At 39.7% G+C, this 20787-nt stretch overlaps 2 protein-coding genes across 3 annotated transcripts in view; one reads left to right on the plus strand and one right to left on the minus strand.

The window, feature by feature from the left end:
• Positions 1-9687, minus strand: part of slc4a8 (solute carrier family 4 member 8) — a 39835-nt gene extending 30148 nt beyond the window's left edge. Inside the window, exon 1 of one of the 2 annotated variants that reach the window (XM_079840411.1) lies at positions 9444-9687. In XM_079840411.1, coding sequence (XP_079696537.1) covers positions 9444-9488 — 45 coding nt within the window. In that variant the 5' untranslated portion in view covers positions 9489-9687. The remainder of the gene's footprint in view (positions 1-9443) is intronic. The other variant, XM_079840410.1, reaches the window with a different exon arrangement.
• The window catches only part of ttll3 (tubulin tyrosine ligase-like family, member 3), a 52734-nt gene that overhangs the window by 20818 nt on the left and 11129 nt on the right, over positions 1-20787 (plus strand). The window contains exons 2-5 of the mRNA XM_079840434.1: positions 8328-8364; positions 17707-17923; positions 18316-18389; positions 20625-20728. Of these exons, the coding sequence (XP_079696560.1) occupies positions 18371-18389; positions 20625-20728 (123 nt within the window). The 5' untranslated portion in view covers positions 8328-8364; positions 17707-17923; positions 18316-18370. The remainder of the gene's footprint in view (positions 1-8327; positions 8365-17706; positions 17924-18315; positions 18390-20624; positions 20729-20787) is intronic.

Raw genomic sequence — 20787 nt, forward strand, 5'->3', positions numbered from 1 at the left:
TCAAAACACGTCTGTACTGTATGGAAACCTTGATTGCGACTTTCTATATTGCAATTGTGTTGCAAGACAGAAAGTCTGAAATGTATTTCTTGAAGTTTTTATATGAAACTTTATTTCTCACATTTGGGGCCAGAAAAGTATACTTTTACTCAACAAGGATACATTTAATTGATCAAAAGTAACAGTAAAGACACTTATAATGTTACAAAAGATTTCTATTTCAAAATAAATGCTTTTCTTTTTAACTTTCTATTCATCAAACAATCCGGAAAACAAAAATGTATCACAGTTTCCACAAAATTATCAAGCATCGCAACGGTTTTAAATATTGATGATAATAAAAACAATGTTTCTTGAGTAGCAAATCAGCATATTCGAATTTCTTAAGGATCATGTGACACTGAAGCTAGGCAAGGAATAAATTACATTTTTAAAAACATATTGGTGTAACATTTCACTATATTAAAAACTAAGAGACTTTTAAAAAATACATCAACTCTTTCTGAAACCAAACGTTTGAACAGTAGTGTATATCTTTATTTCTCACAGTGTGACTGTAACTGTATATCCCACTTTATTTCACTACTATCTCACAGTTACCAATGTTTTGATTTTTACTCTGAGGCAGAAAAAGGATAATTAATAAATAATGAATAGTTTAGAGAGGACACTACCAGTGTGTGCTGGTGCACATGTGTCGCTTAGGCTGCGGCTACATGAATATTGCCCTTTTGCCTTCAAAGGTTACATGGGCAATTTCCTGCCCTTCCTCCTCCTCCTCCTCCTCCTCTCTCGCTCTCCAGCACATTGCTTTGACAGTTGTGTTAGTAATCTTGACACAGACCACTACCTCTGCCACTACCAGATGCTCTCGTCTGCCTGAACAGACACACCGACACATGCACAAACCATAAGATAATTTCAACTCTGAAGTGAATGCTTTTATGCTGTTTGAAAGTGAGAGGCATGCATGTTATTGATTAATTTTAATTTTTCAATAAACCACTAAAAGCATACTTTTGGGAGAGAGGGCCAACCCTCTGCATTATGCGTAACTCTCTGTGTACTAACATTATTCAAACTATAAAGAATTGTGGTTAGAGAGAGAGAGAAAGTTGCAGTGGTACTTGTTACTCTGGGAAGAATGACTCACTCACTATTCAATGCCATCTCATCCTTCCTATCACAGTAATCTTTTTTAATTATATCATGTTTGTTAGTATTTTTAAAACCAAGGGTGGTTTATGTGTGGTTGCATGTAACAGTATGTGCATTTGTATTATCGTGATTCATGTGTGACAAGTTTTTGAGTTTTTCTTTCAAAATACAAAACATTTTCCTCAAATAGCACATAACAAAGCCATTTTTTGGATTTTGTTCACAGAATTGGTTGTGTGTGTGTGTATTTGTTTATGCAGCGTGTGTGTCTACTTGTTCATGCAGTAGTTATAAAAAGTAACATAGTATTACTATGCTCTTGGACATGTTAATAATATGTTTTGGCATGTCAATCAAATACCATGGTACTCTTTGAAGTACAGTGTAAAAATGCCATTAAGATTGAATCACTGAGTACCATTCAAGTGCAATGGTATTACCATCTGATATACCATCACTGTAACATAGAACCTCAACTATATGTTTTTGTAATGGTGTCTATATTCTTTCTTTTTTTATTTTTATGGCCACATTATATTTGTATTCATCAGTTTAAGGAAATACTCTATTTTGCTGCTGGATGTTTGAATTCCTCAATTTATAGTCTACACAGAATTGAACAACCACATTAAAGAGGCTATTATTCTTATTGTATAATATTATAATTATATTAAATATATAGGCCTATATTAAGATGATAATGCTATTGTAGTGACACTATATAATTGTAGTGTAACTATTATCATGCATTAATGTTTTCAATTAAACTTATTAACCCTGCACAAAGACTGCCTTTTATTGGCTAACTATTTTGAATGGAGCCAAAGTACCTTATGCTCTCTGAAATCTCTTTCAAAATGACAGTCAGAAACAAGAGGGACCAAAGCAGAGAAAGAGAAACATTGAAAGGCGTGAAGAGAGCACTGCATCAGATAGATAGATAACAAAATTAGGAAAAAATGTATCTCTAAACCAGAACATTGTTAATGATTTTCTTATAAATAATTAATATAAAGGGGTCGAATAGAAAGATATATAATTATGGACAAAAGTATTGGGACCATTACACCAACACAAACTCTAATGACATCACATTCTAAATATATAGATATGAATATGACGTTGGTCCCCCTTTTGCAGAAAGGATTTTCACAAGTTGTTGGAGTGTTTCTGTGAAAATGTTTGCCTTTTTATCCAGTAGAGCATTTGTGAGTTCAGGCACTGATGTTGGATGAGAAGGCCTGGCTCGCAATCTTCCAGTTCCAGTTCAAGGTGTTCGATGGAGTTGAGGTCAGGGCTCTGTGCAGGGCAGTCAAGTTCTTCCACACCAAACTCATCTGCTCACCTTGCTTTGTGCACTGGCGCAGTCATGCTGGAATAGAAAATTACCTCCCCCAATCTGTTACCACAAAGTTGGAAACAGCATTGTCCAAAAGGTCTTGGTGGTATGCCAAATCAGCAGCTGGGTTTCCATCCAAATGTGGAGTGAATCTTTTCAAATTTCGCCAAAAAATGAAAAAAAATTACAAATGCGAATTAGGTGCGTTTCCGTCTATTTGTTCGCGAGGATGTCGGTGGTATTGGTAATCTTTGGCTACGACATTTCAGAATGTCAGAGGCCACATTTGAAATTTTATGCAACATTATTGACACCATCAGCGGAAACAGCCGATTAGTCACGTGGGTGTAATGTTCACTACGTCAGAATTTATTCAGCAAATGCATTTCCATCTCCCATTGTTCGCATTAAGTCAAAAACCACCTCAAGCGAGCGTAAAAACTTTTTTTTTTTTTGCAAATTAAGGGATTTTTTCCCAAAATTTGCCATTTCCATCACTTGTTTCTTATGCGATACTTCAAAATGTGCATAATAACAGGGTGATAGAAACATAGCTATTAAGATTTCCCTTCGCTAGAAGGGGCCTAACCCAACCCCTGAAAAACTGCCCCATACTATTACCCCTCCTCACCAAACTTTACACATGGCACAATGCAGTCAGGCAGGTACCATTCTCCTGGCATCTGCCAAACCCAAACTCGTCCATCAGACTGCCAAACAGAGAAGCGTGATTGGTTACTCCACAGAACACGTTTCCTCTGCCTCAGAGTCCAGTGGTGGCGTGCTTTACAACCACTCCATCCGATGTTTGGCATTGTACTTGGTGATGTGAGGCTTGCATCAGCTATGGAACTCATCAGCGGAATCAGCAGAGCGTTGGACATTTACATACCATGCGCTTCAGCACTTGGTGACCCCACTCTGTGACTTTACATGGTCTTCTGCTTCATGGCTGAGTTGCTGCAGTTCTTAAACGCATCCTCTTTGCAATAATAATGACTTATTGCAAAGGTGGCATCCTATCACAGTACCACGCTTGAATTCGCTGAGCTCTTCAGAACAACACATTATTTTCACAAATGTTAGTAAATGCAGACTGCATGGTTAGGTGCTTGATTTTATATACCTGTGGCAATGGGTCTGATTGAAACACTTGAATTTAATAATTAAGAGGTGCACCCAATACTTTTGTCCAAATAGTGTGTGTATGTATATTAATTTATTTATTTACACACACACACACACACACACACACACACACACACACACACACACACACACACACACACACACACACACACACACACACACACACACACACACACACACACGCATACAGTATATATATGGAATCTGTGAGCATGTAGTTTTATCATAAATGAAGATGACCTTTTTTGTAAGATAGTGCTCATTCTTAAAGGGGTGGTTGATTATGATTTCACTTTTTTAACGCTTAAAGTTCAAAGCAAAATAAATCACTTTTTAAGGACTATAAAAGACTGGTAGAGACTACAACAAGCTTATGCTGCGTTCCAGGCAGGTTTTTGAGCCCGTAAATTACAACTTCAAACCACGACTCACGACTTTGTAGTGTTCAAGGCAAAGTCACGCCAAACTGCCTGAGCGCAAGGCATTGTGTGGTAGTTAGATGTAAACAAAGCATGGCGGACCGTACGGGGTGTATGCTCATTTACAATAATTTCTATCGCCAAAGGTGCTTACTCCTTGCTTATTTGAGGGAAACGGAAGAGAAAAACAGCGCAGACGGCAAGAAAAGCTGTTATACCTTTTATTTTACGTTATTTGTATATTTGTTTCATAAACACTGCATCCGTAGGGGGCTGCCATTGTTGCTTCGCGGGCTATGTGACGTCAAAACTCGTACATCGATCTAGTACGAGTTCACGGGTGGGAAGTCACGGGTTTGGCTGCCGTTCCAGTCCACTTTCACGGGTAGAAGGCTGGAAAAACACGGGTTACGGGTTGCCTGGAACGCGGCATTATTCACGGGTTAGTGACATCACTAACCCTAAAATCTACATAAACCCTGCCCCAGGTAACATGCAACAAAAGTGGTGAGGCCATGTTGAGAAGAGGAAGTAGAGCACATTTGGGAGTCTGCTCAAACTGTTGCATCCATCTTTTCACATTTACTGCAATACAGTACATAACACAAATACAATAGCATGTCATAAAAGCAAGATGACAACATAAGTTATAACTGTAATTAAACTATACTATACCTGTTCTATCTTCATGCAGCATATATTCTCTGGCTCTGTCGACATTTTACAACAGTTCCCACATGAGCGATTTATAGATTATCATGACAGAATATGCTAATCAATGACTTGAAGATAGTTAACTCCACATTAGCTACATAAATTAATCAACTAACCATTGAGAAACATCCTGTTGCATTTTACATGGAGTCTCTCCATCATTGTCCGTCTCCGATTTGAACAAAAGGGTGAACAGTTTATAACATTTTCAGTGCGTGTCTGTAATCGGAGCTGCTAACTCCAGCTCTTGAAGCTCCACCCTCTACTTGAAAGGGGGCCATTTGCAGCAGCTCATTTGCATTTAACCCTCTGGTGCTCTTCGTCATTTCTGAACGGAAAATTTTCTGTTTTGAAATTTTAAAAATCACTGCTTCATCGGAATGATATGAAACTTGGTGACTTTTCTAGCATTAGGTATGTAAACACAAAAGAATTGGGGTCATGGTTGTGGTAATGCTTTATGTTGAATAAATGAACTGCACTTGGGTTCAGCAACTTGCCTTCCAGTGGATGATTGTTACACATACACACAAACACACACACCTATGAAAAACTGAACCTATGAACCACATTTTGAATTTTTTAAAATCACAGCTTCATCAGAATGATATGAAACTTTATGACTTTTCTAGCATTAGGTATGTAAACACACAGATAAATTGAGGGCATGGTTCGAGCATGCTAAGTGGTCATAAAAAAATACTCCCACTTGTGCTTTTTGGTCAAAAATGACCACCATAGGAAATGAATGGGAAATATGCAAAAACACAAATTCACAGAAAAAAATCTATATAACTAAAAAAAAAAATATATACTAAAATGTATAATAAATAGTCTTTGAGATTATTTACATATATATTAAAATCCATAAAAAAATAAATTAAAAAAAACATTAAATGTGTTCAAAAGAGAACTAGGGAATTGACCTATCGGTAAGCCCCTCCCATCGAACGCAGATGAGCCAATGGCAGTTGAGTATCAGTTGCGCTGGGACCGGAACTCTGACATCTTTAGGTGTCAGCGCCATAGAGAAACATTGGAAAATCCGAATCTCTCATCGTTTTGATGGTGTTTATGCTACAAAAAATTTAAACGTCGTGCCTGAGGTACTGCAACACTGATTCCAGGGATCCTGAGAGGATTTTCTGGTTGTCATACTCTCATTAAGTTACTATTAAAGTTAGTAATTTCCTGCTAACGTACAAACAGACTAACTATAACTAACTGTTCTCATGCAATGGTGTAACGTTAGGTCAGAAACATGAAGGTCTACATTTCAGTGCATCTCTCCATATTAAACTGATTAAATGTGAATTTATGTAATCTTACCCTGCGGTACATGAACAGTGTTGATCCTGTATGTTATCATCTGAGGCTTCTCCCCGTTTGCATTGAGATCTGTAAACCATCACTTCCAAATTAATCTCTCACCATATTTATTTTATTTCTGTGAGTTTAGAGATGTTTAAAGGTCTGCATTATCTGTCTTATAAGGAGGACTCCTATTTTAATGGGTGTTATAGTCAACGGGTAGTGAAAGGGAGAGCTTGCACGCTGTATATCGGAGTTGTTTTGCAGATACAAAGTTCACCAGTTATTAACTGCACCCCCGAGAAGCATAAGGTCTGTGTATATGTTTGTTTACTGTGAGTGTTTTTGTGTAATTTGCTGTGTATGTTAATGGTAATGCCACGGAGAGAGGGCTAGAGAGAGAGAGTTTGTGAATGAGACGTTAATGCGCACTTATGCTTTGTTTGTTTGTTCAGCTCTTACGATTAATTTTTTTGAGTGAAAAACGATGTAATAAACTTCATAAACCATCAGTAAAGTTTGGCCATCATTCGGACGAGGTATACGCTACATTCTGTGTCCAAAAACATCTTGGGATAAGGTTTTCACACGGACAGCTGTCATTGTAAGATATAGCAACTCCGTATGTTTGTCCAAGTTAACAACAGTAACTAAGGAGGGCGGGGCTTACCGATAGGTCAATTCTCAAGCCTCTCCATAGAGACCTCTAGTGATTACACACATGGTTGCATGATTTCTTAAATAATTCCAAAAGAGGGCGCTAATCTGCCTTCAAAAAATATTATTTTGAAGGCCTAGTCTCTATTTTAACCTGAAATACTGCAATAATTAAAAAAAAAAATAATTTGTATAATTTTCAATGGCAAAAATAGACCATAATTATTTCATAAATATTAAAAAATACCATCAAATCATATCAAAATACAAAATTAAAAAGAAAAAGAAAAAATATTATTGAAGAAAAATAAATTGCATTGTTTTTACTGGGGTGGAGGAAGTTAAATTTTTAGGTGTCCGGTCACTTATGACCGGGAAGACAACCAATGCAACCCCTAAACAAAGAGCACCAGAGGGTTAAATGGGACACACGCAAAAACTGTGCCTTTTTGCTCATCCTCAAAAAGTGACAAATTTAACATGCTATAAAAATTATCTGTGGGGTATTTTGAGCTAAAACTTCATTTACACATTCTGGGAACATCAGAGACTTAAAAGAAAATCTGTTTTAAAACTTTTCATGATAAATCAGAATGATCTTTAAAAATGCATTACATAAAATCTCTCAGGATCGTACTAGAGAGATAAAACAGTATTTCACTAGAAAAACAACTGATGTATGAAAAGAAATCTGGGTCAAAATGAAAAGTTTCAGGCTGTAATGGACATTACAATTGAGCCTAGACAGATATGTGGAAAAAAAGACAGACAGTTCTGAATGGTTTGCTCATTCACTCTCCCTACTGAGAGTGTCTGAATAAACACACGTTTTTCAACAAATGGAAAAACTATTGATTAGTTTCTCTGACAAAGGGCGGCTTTACACGTGCTCTTTCTCTCAACAGCCACTATCCACTGGATGATAAAGTTTTCTCATAATTATTCAGAAATACCTTGGGGTGAACTCTTTCCTCGTAATTTTACATAATATGTTTTTTTCTTTTTTATCGCATAGTGAATCCCTCAAGCAGTTGTTATGAAACTTATGAACAGAATAGCTCACCCAAAAATGAAAATGTTATCAAACTAATTCATATGACTTGTGTGCTACCGTAAATTTGAAGTCTTTTAAGTTATTATTCGCTCAAAATCATGACAATTGCTCTATCTTTCCATGGCGCGTTCATGAGAGAAGCAGCAATGCCAGATTTATCAACAAATGTTCTTTTGAGTCAGATTTTATCAATGAATAGTTGATCCATTCAATGGTTTGCTGATGAAGTGGATTGATCCAGTTCTCCAGTTGACTCAATGTTCCAGCTGTAGTTGTTAATAACCCACTTGAAAGGGAAAACAATCAGTGAATAATGACTGTTCGGTTTGTTTGTTGCACACCAAAGCCATTGTATGGATTCAGAAGAATTGGAATGTAGCACACAAGTCATACGGATGACTTTTAGGATACTTTTACATCTTTTTTGTTTGTTTGTTTTTTGTTTTTAAGCTCAAGTGCACATAAAGTTTGTTTGTACAAGAGTGACCAATATATTAATAAAAAATTCTCCTTTTGTGCTCCACAGATAAAAGAAAGTCAGACGGGTTTGGAACGACATGATGGCGAGTAAAATATACATATTTTTTTATTTATGGGGAATTAAAACTTTCATCTTTAATGAAAGGAAGCAGTACTCAAAAGAGTCAGGTGTCAGGTTTCCTCCTGACATGTTAAATCATAAGCTACAAGCATTCAGCGTCTACTTTGGCACTGAATAACTGCAGCAATAACGACGACAGAGAGAGAGAGCGAGAGAGCGAGAGAGAGAGAGAGAGAGAGAGAGAGAGAGAGAGAGAGAGAGAGAGAGAGAGAGAGAGAGAGAGAGAGAGGATGGCGTCAAGGTCATTTGAGGGTAACGGGGTACACTGACAGTAGAGCGCACCAAAGGAAGTCATATTTTGCACAATAATCATATTGGATGGAACACTATCAAATACTGAGAGCTTTAATTTCTCAATCATTCCATGATGTTACGCGCACCCTCTTGCAGCATTAGTATAATGGATGGTAAATTATACATTATGTGCTATTTCTATCCTGCGCTCTCAACCCATTACAAAATGACATCGCGAATCCCTCTGCAAGAACGCCCATCAGCCTTCCCCATGAAAGACACCGCTATACCGGCAAGCACAGTCAATCATGACGCGGATAATAAACGAATGAGCTGTTGTCCCTGGCAATGGAAATACTGCTGTTGCACGTGCCTCTAACACATACACATCCACGCGCGGAGCACAAATATATTAAGGTAATATCGCAACATAATAATCTGTTAAGAGTCACAGATATGCAAGCAATACGAACGGTCAGCTTTTAAAGGGATGCAATTGTACACCGAAAGTGCAGCGTCGATAAGATATTTGTGGCAATGGGGGCGAGGAACACACAGTACTATTGATCCCTGCACTATGGGGCGCCCTGATGTTTTTGTATTCCATTTACGAATTTTTTAAATGAAAAGGCAATCTTGTATCGATGTGATTTATAACATGACATATAGGCTATACGTTGCAGATTGTTTGCTACAGCACATGCTCTATTCTAAGTTACTGGAGGAATCAAACAAATGTAGGCTACAATAAACACATATACAATAAGCACGTTCATAAAACACATAAGCACGCATCGTTTAAACTACCTGATAGCTCAGCATGCTCTCCTGGTCGCTGTTTTCGGCAGGCATGGTCGAGCAGAGTCGATTGCAGCATCCACAGAAAGAATATACAGCGATGCGGCTCAGTTCCTATAGAGAAACTCCAGATCAAATGATGCATATAGGATTAAAGCCGGAGACATCAAGTAGCCTAATCTCGATCCTGTTTTAAACTAACGGTGAGATATACACGCGCACTCGCCTTGTCTATACTTTAACGCTGTTGTTAGGCGCGCGCTCTCCAGGACTTGGAAAAAGGTACGGACTGTGGCAGCATCATATGTCGCCCAGCCAATCAGAGAGCTCGAACTGGTACTGTTGCTGAAGCTGTAGTTCGATTGATGCGGGTTTGCACCTACAGGGAAGTATGGATAGTAGTTTATGAATGTACTAATGAATGTACAATTCAATGAGGGCGACATATTTATGATAATATCTCAAGCGAAATCTACATCCTCTTGAGACCCGATGTACTACAGTTAGTCTATTGGGGGAAAAAAAATCACTATTTAGTAACTACATTTCAAAGATGCACAGCATGCTGTAGTTGAACAAGTGAATAAATGTCATCAAGGCTACTTGATTCCATTTAGTTAAGTCATTTTTGCGCTACAAATATATTTTCTACATGATGTAGGCTTACATTTATTTGTCTAGCCTATTTAAATGTTACTTAAGGTTTAATTTGTTTATTTAATCATTATTTTCTCTCTTCTTACCATAAGAACTATAGCAAATATGGTGTTTTAGATTCCTGTTTCACAAAGTGTAGTAGTAAGACCATCCAACTCATCCTGAGTCTTAAGCTAGAGAACGTTCAATGCCATCTAGTGGCTACTACTGTGGACAGGCAGTTGTACAGTCAACTCCAGAATTATTGGCACCCTTGTTAAATATGATCAAAGGGGGCTTTGAAAATAAATCTACATTGCTTATCATTTTGATCTTTCATTATTATTCACAAAATTCTACCATATCATTGAAGTAAAACAATGGAAAGTGGGGGGGGGGGGGTCTCCCTTTGAAATAAATGTTTTTTTCTATAGTTTACATTGGCCACAATTATTGGCACCCAATTATTGCAACATCCTTTTCCCAAGATAACAGCTCTGAGTCTTCTCCTATAATGCCTGATGAGTTTGGAGAACACCTGACTAGAGATCAGAGACCATTCCTTCATACAGAATCTCTCCAGATCCTTCAGATTCCCAGCTCTGTGTTGGTGCGTCTTCTCTTCAGTTCACCCTGCTCGTTTTCTATTGGGTTCAGGTTAGGGAACTGGGACGGCCATGGCAGAAGCTTCATTTTGTGCTCAGTGACACATTTTTGTGTTGATTTTGATGAGGTTTTTTTTATTATTCTCCTGATGGAAGCTCCAACCACGGCCCATTATAAGATTTCTAGCAGAAAGTGTTCAGGTTTTTTTTATTTTTTTTTATTTGTTGGTATTTGATAGAATCCATGAAACCATGTATCTGGAAAAAGTGGTCCTGGACCTCCAGTAAAAAACAAAACAAAAGAAAAATAGGCCCACAACATTAAAGACCCAGCACAGCTGTATATTTAAAGGGATAGTTCACCCAAAAATGAAAATTAGCCCATGATTTTCTCACCGTCAAGTCATCCTATGTGTATATGACATTCTTCTTTCAGACGAATATAATCTGAGTTATATTTAAAAAGTTCTGGCTAATCCAAGCATTATAATTGCAGTAATAGTTGCTCTGTTTTTGAAGTCCATAAAAAATGCACCTGTCTGTCGAATAACGTATTCCACGTGGCTCAGAGGGGTTAATAAAGGCCTTCTGAAGCGAATTGATGCATTTGTGTTAGAAAAATATCCATATTTAAAACTTTATCAAGTAAAGTAAACACAACACACACTCCTCCCCAGATCACCTTTCGGCGTAATCTATGCTCACTCTCTCCCTCTCACCTGTCCACTTTGGTTTCCTCCTCACTTCCTCCACCTGCTCAGTTCTCAGCACTAGACACTAACAGTGCTACTGACACTCTTTGCTCCACTCTAACATCTTGCTTAGACAACTTCTGTCCCGTTTCATCCAGGCCAGCCCGCACCAACCCCTCTGCCCCCTGGCTGTCTGATGCTCTCCGCGAACATCGCTCTGGATTGCGGGCGGCAGAGAGGAAGTGGCGCAAAACTAATAACGTGACTGACCTTACCCTTTATCAGTCTCTTCTCGCTTCTTTCTCTGCAAATGTCTCCACTGCTAAGACTACATACTATCACAACAAAATAAACAATTCCTCTGACTCTCGCACACTTTTCAAAACGTTCTCTTCGCTTCTTTGTCCCCCCTCCCTTCATCAACTCTTACAGCTGATGACTTTGCATCATTCTTCACAAACAAAACCTCCTCCATCAGCAGCCATTTCTCCACACCACAAACCGACACGCACATCTCAACAACCATCACACACACGCTACCCTCTTTCTCTCTGCTCTCTGACGCTGAAGTCTCCAAACTCATCCTTTCCAACCACCCCACTACCTGTCCGCTTAATCCTATCCCCACTCACCTCCTCCAGGCCATTTCGTCTTCAGTTACTCCTGCACTCACTCACATTGTCAACACCTCTCTTCACACCGGGACCTTCCCCACAGCATTTAAGCAGGCTCGGGTAACCCCACTGCTTAAGAAACCCTCTCTGAACCCAGCACTTTTAGAAAACTACCGACCGGTATCCCTTCTGCCTTTTATTGCAAAGACACTTGAGCGAGTTGTGTTCAACCAGCTCTCTATGTTTCTTGAACAGAACAACCTCCTGGACAATAACCAATCCGGCTTTAAAAGCGGCAACTCAACTGAGACTGCCCTGCTCTCGGTTACGGAGGCACTGAGACAAGCAAGAGCAGCTTCCAAGTCAACAGTACTTATCTTACTGGATTTGTCTGCTGCTTTTGACACAGTTAACCACCAGATCCTCCTGTCAACTCTCATGAAGATGGGCATCTCAGGAACTGCTCTCAAGTGGTTCATGTCTTATCTCTCAGGTATGTCCTTCAGGGTGTCATGGAGAGGTGAAGTGTCTAAGTCACATCATCTAGCTACTGGAGTTCCCCAGGGCTCAGAGCTTGGACCACTTCTCTTCTCCATCTACATGTCATCACTAGGATCTGTCATTCAGAAACATGGCTTTTCCTATCACTGCTACGCCGACGACACTCAACTCTATTTCTCATTTCAACCAGATGATCCCACGGTTGGTGTTCGTATCGCTGCCTGCCTAACAGACATTTCTGCCTGGAGGAAGGAACATCACCTGCAACTCAACCTTGCAAAGGCAGAACTGCTTGTGGTCTCAGCCAACCCAGCACTTCACCACAATCTCTCCATTCAGCTAGGATCATCAACCATAACTCCGTCCAGGACAGCCAGTTGTGATTGATGATCAGTTAAAATTCACTGACCACATTACTGCAACAACCCGGTCCTGCAGATTTGCACTATACAACATTAGGAAGATTAGACCCTTCCTATCAGAGCAGGCCACACAACTCCTGGTCCAAGCTCTTGTTCTCTCCAGGCTGGACTGATGTAATGCTCTTCCAGCAGGCACTATCAAACCCTTGCAACTGATCCAGAATGCAGCGGCGCTTCAGAAGGCCTTTATTAACACCCCGGAGCCGCGTAGAGCAGTTATTTGACGGACATATGCTTTTTTTATGGACTTCAAAAACAGAGCAACTATTACTGCTATTATAATGCTTGGATTAGCCAGGACTTTTTTAATAACTCAGATTTTATTCGTCTGAAAGAAGAATGTCATATACACCTTGGATGACTTGAGGGAGAGTAAATCATGGGCTAATTTTCATTTTTGGGTGAACTATCCCTTTAACCGTGGACATGGGGTTATTTTTATCCCTGTTTGCACCAAACCCATCTGAGATTCAAGATTCAAGATTCAAGATTCAAGATTCAAGAGTTTTATTTGTCACATACACAGTTATATACACAATATACAACTGGCAGTGAAATGTAAACAGGTCCGCTCCATGGACAGTGCAAATAACAGTTACAAGAAATTAAATAGAAATAGAATAAAATTAGAATAAAAAGTATTAACATAAGTAGAATTATAAATAAATCAAGTTAAGATAAAAATAGGAAATAAGATAAAAATAAAAATATAAAAAATATGTGGATATGATAAGTGAGATAAACTGTAGACTTAAAAATAAGTGGTTAACATAAAATATATAATATGTATATATAAAGAAGTATAATGTGCAAGGTTTATTACAGGTTGTTACGCAGTAACAATAGGGACGTAAAGTGCAGTGCAATTGCAGTATGTGGATGTTAATGTTAAAAGACTGGATGTTTATGTGTGTGCGGGGGTGAAGTGAGTCACGTGACTGAGTTCAGGAGTCTGATGGCCTGGGGGAAGAAACTCCTCCTGAGTCTTTCAGTCTTTGCCATCAGGCTACGGAAGCGCTTACCAGATGGCAGCAGGGTGAAGTGAGAGTTTGCAGGGTGATTAATGTCTCTGATGATTTTAGTAGCTCTACCTCTGCAGCGTTTGGTGAAGATGTCCTGCAGAGACGGGAGAGCTGAGCCTGAGATGCGCTCGGATAAGCGCACCACTCTTTGCAGGGCTTTGCAGTCGTGACTGGTGCTGTTCCCGTACCACGCTGTGATGCACTGAGTCAGGACACTTTCTATCGCCCCTCGATAGAAAGTTTTCAGGATGGCTGGTGAAACCCTGAATTTCCTCAGCTGGCGCAGGTGGTACAGTCTTTGCCTGGCTTTTTTCACCTGTGTCTGGATGTGTGTAGTCCAGGTCAGATCCTCGGAGATGTTCACACCCAGGTATTTGAAGCTGCTCACTCTCTCTACCGGTGTCCCGCTGATCATGAGAGGGGAGTATGACCGATGCTGTCTCTTCCTGAAGTCCACAATCAGTTCTTTGGTCTTGTTAACATTCAGAGAGAGACAGTTGTCCTGGCACCATGATGTCAGTTGCTCCACTTCGTCCAAGTATGCCGTCTCATTGTTGTTGGAGATGAGACCCAGGACAACAGTATCATCAGCAAACTTGATGATAGAGGTGGAGCTGTGTGTGGACAAACAGTCATGGGTGTAGAGAGAGTAGAGCAGGGGACTCAGCACACAGCCCTGTGGAGCTCCAACACTCAGGGTGATGGAGGTGGAGGTGAACTGGCCTACTCTCACCGCCTGGGGTCTGCCAGTGAGGAAATCTTCAATCCAGAGGCAGAGAGAAGAATTCAGGCCTAGATCCAGGAGTTTGTGTGTTAGCTTAATGGGAACTATGGTGTTAAAGGCTGAGCTATAGTCAATAAATAGCAGCCTGACATAGTTCCCACTTTTGCTGTCGATGTGAGTGAGGCAGGAGTGAAGGACGTGAGAAATGGCATCTTCAGTCGATCTATTGGGACGATAGGCAAACTGAAGAGGGTCCAAAGTGTCAGGAATGGAGGAGCAAATGTTGTTTTTAATGAGTCTCTCAAAGACCTTCATGACTAAAGATGTGAGAGCCACTGGACGATAGTCATTTAGGCAAGAGGGTTTACTGATCTTAGGTACAGGGATGATGGAGGATCGTTTGAAAGAGGTGGGGACAACAGATGTAGCAAGGGACTCGTTGAATATGGATGTAAAGAGCCCTGCGAGCTGATCAGCACAGGACCGCAGAACACGACCTGAAATACCATCCGGCCCAGCAGCTTTCCTGACATCCACACGTTTGAGTGCCCTCCGAACCTCGTCCTCCGAGACAGAGATCACGTGACCGTTGCTGCTCTGAGGGACTCTCTCTGACGCGTCACTCGCCGGAGTCGCGCTGCCGCGATTACCATCAAAGCGAGCGTAGAAAGAGTTTAACTCGTTCACCAGTAACGGATCAGCTCTCACCTCTGCAGAGGATTTAGTTCCAAAAGCACAGATGGTTCTCAGTCCCTGCCACATCCGCCGGGAGTCGTTGAGTTGGATATGAGATTCCACTCGGTCTTTATAGCGGAGTTTTGCGGCTTTAACGGCGCGCCGGAGGGCGTAACATGAAGCTTTGTACTCCCTCATATCCCCCGTTAGGAGACCGGCATTGTAAGCGGTGGTGCGCGAGTTTACTGCAGTGCGAATTGAACTGTCCACCCACGGTTTCTGATTAGGGAAGGACGTTATAGTTATTGTTTGTGTGGCTTGCTCTGTCAGTGTGTTAATAAAGCAGAGCGCCACTTCTGTGAACTCGCTGACGTCTTCAGAACTCGCGCGGAACATGTCCCAGTCGACGTCATCAAGAGCTGCCTGTAGCGTGATCTCTGAATGGGATGACCAGCGTTTGACTTCCCTCCTCACCGGGGGCTCTTGAACGAGCCTTTGTTTATATTCCGGTGTGAGGAAAATGGCGGCATGGTCCGATTTGCCAAAAGCTGGCTGTGAACGAGCTTTGTAGGCGTTCTTAAACGGAGAGTAGCAATGATCCAGTGTGTTTGCTCCTCGTGTGGGACAGGAGACATGCTGGTGAAAGTTTGGCAATACTTTCTTTAGGTTTGCTTTGTTAAAATCACCCGCGACGATGAAAGCAGCGTCGGGGTGTTTGTTTATGAAGCCGCTGGTCACATCATGGAGGGCAGATAAAGCCAGCCCCGTGTCTGCTTGTGGTGGAATATAAACGGCAGTGGAGATGACCGATGAAAACTCTCTCGGTAGGTAGAAAGGCCGGCACATGATAGTTAAATGTTCCAAGTGAGGCGAGCAGGATCGCGAAAGAATGGAGATGTTCCTAGGATCGCACCATTTCTTGTTTATCATGAAACACACTCCACCGCCTTTAGATTTCCCGGCCTCGGCTGTTCTGTCCATCCGAAAAACAGAGAAGTTCTCGGACGGCGTCACGGCTGTATCCGGGACCGCTGGCGTGAGCCATGTTTCGGACAGACAATAGATGTTGCAGTCTCTCATGTCCCGTTGAAAACTTATCCTGGCTCTAAGATCGTCCATCTTATTCTCCAAGGATTGGACATTTGCGAGCAAAATGCTCGGGAGAGGAGGACTGAATGCTCTTTTTCTCAGTCTGTTGCGGATCCCAGCGCGTTTCCCGCGGTGTTTTTTGAATCTTCGCCGTCGACTCGAGTGGCCATTGTTCAACTCGGCGTCCCGGCGAATCTCAGATGGAAGATTGGAGAAAGTGTCCTGAAACAGGTCAGTGTAGCGGTAACCAATTTCCAGAAGTGTTTTGCTGTCGTAACAGATCAAAGCAGATGATCCGTTGGAAAAAATAGAGAGTAAAAGAGAGTAGAATAATAAATAAAAGCAAAGTCTTAGCGGAGCGACCTGAACGGCGACCGAGCACGGCGGCGCCATCTGCTGGGTTTTAATAATAATAATACATTGTATTTGTAACGCACTTTACATCAAACAAAATCTCAAAGTGCTACAGATTTAAAACAATAATAAAAAATAAAAAAAAGAATAAATAAAACTGAAAAATTAAAGTAACAAATCAATCAAAAGGTTTGCTAAAGTATATAATGTGAGTTTTCCCCCACTTTCCATTCTTTTACTTCAATGAAAGGTTAGAATTTTGTGATTTTCTTTTTTAATTAAAGATCAAAGGGATAAACAATGCAGATTTATTTTCACAGCTGCCTTTGCTCATATTTACCATGGGTGCCGTGCCAATAATACTGGAGTTGACTGTACATTGACTGCATTTATTCCAAATGGACAGGTTATTATTAGTAATCACAAACACACATAATATACTTATTTTAGAGGCACCTATGATTAGTTTGGTCATGCAATAAGCATGCATAATAAAAATGCATGCGTGGTTTGCATATTAGTGTGTTGTCTTTGGCCAAGCTAAAATATCACATAGACATAAAAAATGATATGACGTGTTAACAATCAATCTGTTATGGAACATTTCATGAATAATTCAAGTGCCTTTCAAAGCGACTGACAAAATATCATTCACCCAATTAAATTAGCTAATTGTTACTATTGTGCAGCATGGGGATATCCTCACTATGTAATGAGACTGTTCTGCTCAACTCCCCTGACACGTCTGAAGTATTCTATATTTAGTGCTAATGTCTGTAAAATTCATAAGCCTATAGGTCTTTAAAGTAATGCAGCCAAAAGTGTAAGGGGTGCTATTTGAATATTTCATTAAAAGTGAAATATTTTCGTTAACTATTATGTGAATATGGTATATTAAATTCCTCAGTATCCAACTGTTGCGTTGCGTGTCCTGACAGGATTGCCGCACGGCGTCATCCGTTTCCAGGAAACAGTTGTTAGGGGTGATGTAAACAGCACGCTGGAGCTGGAATGTGTGCAGTGCGCATGTGCTGATTGAGCGTTTCTCTGCGGCTCTGCTGAGCTGGCTGAGCTCACACCGGTGACCTTATCGATTTTCACAGACGGCTTGCGGCTTCTGGCCGGTGTCAAATCCAGAGGTGAATGTAACTCCAGGTGAGTTTGCTCAGCAGATCTCAAAGAACAACTTTTATGTCGTGAACGGGGCTGTGGAGACTCACGTGTTTTTGTTATGTTTTAAGTTTTACAATGTCAATTTGATATATCTAATATTAATGATGTAATAAGTTTTAAATTAAATATTGGTATGCGGATTCTTTATTTAGGAAGGAATGCACATAACATTGTTTTGTGTTGAATCCGAGCATGAGCTAACTTATGTGTGTAAAGCCGTTTCCAAGCAGTGACAAATTACAGTGTTCAACTATTGATACATTGTTTGCGTGTCTTTCACACCCCAGAGCTATCACTTCTCGCGTTTAATATGTATTTGTGTGTGAACGAGCGTGAACAATGTCATTAAATTAATCTTACTTCTTCACCTCTAGGTTAAAAGTGGAAAGATTGACCCATGTTGTGAGGGATGTGAGAATTAACTCAAACATGCACCAACATATGCAAGGTACATACACACTTTTACCATATTTTCACCACTTATTCATTTTTTTCCTCTGATGTCCCTATGATGTTACTTAGCATAGCACAGGAATCTAAAAAGCTACAGTACAGTTTAAACATTTGGTGTCAGTAAGATTTTTTGAAAGAAATTAATTCTTGTAAGTTATTCAGCAAGGACAGCGTTACTAATATAATTAATAGTATACTCTAAAAAAAAAAGGTTCTATATTGCACCAAAAATGGTTCTTGGCTCGTAATCATAGGGGAACCTTTTTTAGTGCTATATAGCCCCAATTTTGGTGCTTCAGTGGTTCTTCAGCGGTTCTTCAGAGGTTCTTCACCGGTTCTTTGACTAAGGTGCTATATAGCACCTCTGAAGAACCGCTGAAGAACCACTGAAGCACCAAAATTGGTGCTATATAGCACTAAAAAAGGTCCCCCTATGATTACGAGCCTTTTTTTTTAGAGTGTAGCCTACAGACATTTTGAACTTTATATTTATCTAAGAATCCTGAAAAATATGTATATTGGGTTCCATAAAATATAATGCAGCACAACTGTTTCAACATTTGATAAGAATTATTTCTCTAGAACCATTCCGGAAGTATCATGTGGCAGCTTTGATATCACAGGAATAAAGTATACATTTAAAATATAGGCCCTATTATAGTAGAAAACTTTTAAAGAACAATTTTAAATTGTAATAATATTTCACAATATTACAGTTTTCAGACCCTTTTCACATGTCTGGGTTTCTCAGAGCGGAAGTCATCATAGTTGGGTTAACTTTTATAGCGGTGAATGAGAGTAGGCCTATACATTAAATATATATATATATATATATATATATATATATATATATATATATATATATATATATATATATATATATATATATATATATATATATATATATATATATATATTTTGTGTCCCCATTTGCTCAAATAGCAAAAGAAAAACTCCACAATAGTGATTTTAACAACTTTCAAAAAGAGGGAAAAAATAGAGTGATATTGATAACGGCAGTCAAAATAGAGAAAGATGTTAATTTTTACCATCACTCCCATAGACGCTGTATTAGAAACACCTTCACAGCAGCGGTAACTTGTTTTTTTGTAATTTGATGCAAAAGTAATATAATGCAAAGTACTAGTGATATAAATGTACCTCATGATTCACCAGTGAGAGTGCCAGGGATTACCACCAGAGGGCACTCCATCAAGGACTACTTTACCCACAATCCTTTGCCCGGACCTCATTGTTTTCACCTGTGTCTCATTTATATTTTTATTTTATATTTATGCATTTGGCAGACGCTTTTATCCAAAGCGACTTACAGTGCCCGTATTACAGGGACAATCCCCCTGGAGCAACATGGAGTAAAGTGCCTTGCTCAAGGACACACTGGTGGTGACTGTTGGGATCTAACCAGCAACCTTTTGCAAATCAGTTCCATGGTTTAACCCACTGGACCACCATCTCACCATCATTTACCTCATTACCTCTGCCTATATCTAGCCTATTCACCCAGTCATTCATTGTTGTCTTGTTTGTTGTATTATTGGATTTCTGAGCGTTTTCCCTGGTTTCTTGTCTCTTGGTTTTGGATTACTTGCACGCTCCGTGGATTACCCTTTTGCCTGTTTGGACTGCTTGCCTGTGTATGACCTTTTGTCTGTTTTTGACTAAGATTTTGGTTTACCCTTCAATAAAGCTGCATTTGGATCGTCAACCTTTTAAGTCTCAGAGCAGTACGTTACAGTACATACATAAAAAGAAAAAAAAAGAAAATACAAAACAAGTTGCAGGATTAAGATATTGATGACCATTAAACCGCATAATCACAGTCTGTGAAAAGGGTCTATGAATGCAGCCTTGGTGAGCATAAGAGAATTCTTTCAAAAACACCTTAAACCTTTGAACGGTGCATATTATTGAGGCATTCTCATAGGCACAGTGGTTTTTATGCTAAATAATAATATTTACTACCCTACACCTCAAACAAACCTGATGACTAGATTGAAATCAACTTGATTTGGCCTAATTAATAGTCTTTCATATAATGAAGACCACTTCGAATATTGTCACAAGTTTGATTTCAGTCTTTTTGTGAAGGTATTTTGAAAAATTGACCCAACACACAACTATAGCCAAACCTAGCTACACCCACACGCTAGATCAACCATGTTATTTTTTTGTGCAGCATTTTTGTAAAGCATTTCTGTTATTGTCACAGTGCCATCCTTGGAGGGCAAAGTTCGCTGTAATTATCTAAATCTGCCTCTGATTAACGGGGACAGACTGAGGACAGCTAAGACTCTAGTGGACAAAGCAATAAAGGTTAGACTTCTAAAATCTCAAAGATTCTTTGCAGGAGTACTACATCTAATAACTGCAAA

This window comes from Gobio gobio (assembly GCF_949357685.1).
Source record: "Gobio gobio genome assembly, chromosome: 17".
NCBI classification, from domain to species: domain Eukaryota; kingdom Metazoa; phylum Chordata; class Actinopteri; order Cypriniformes; family Gobionidae; genus Gobio; species Gobio gobio.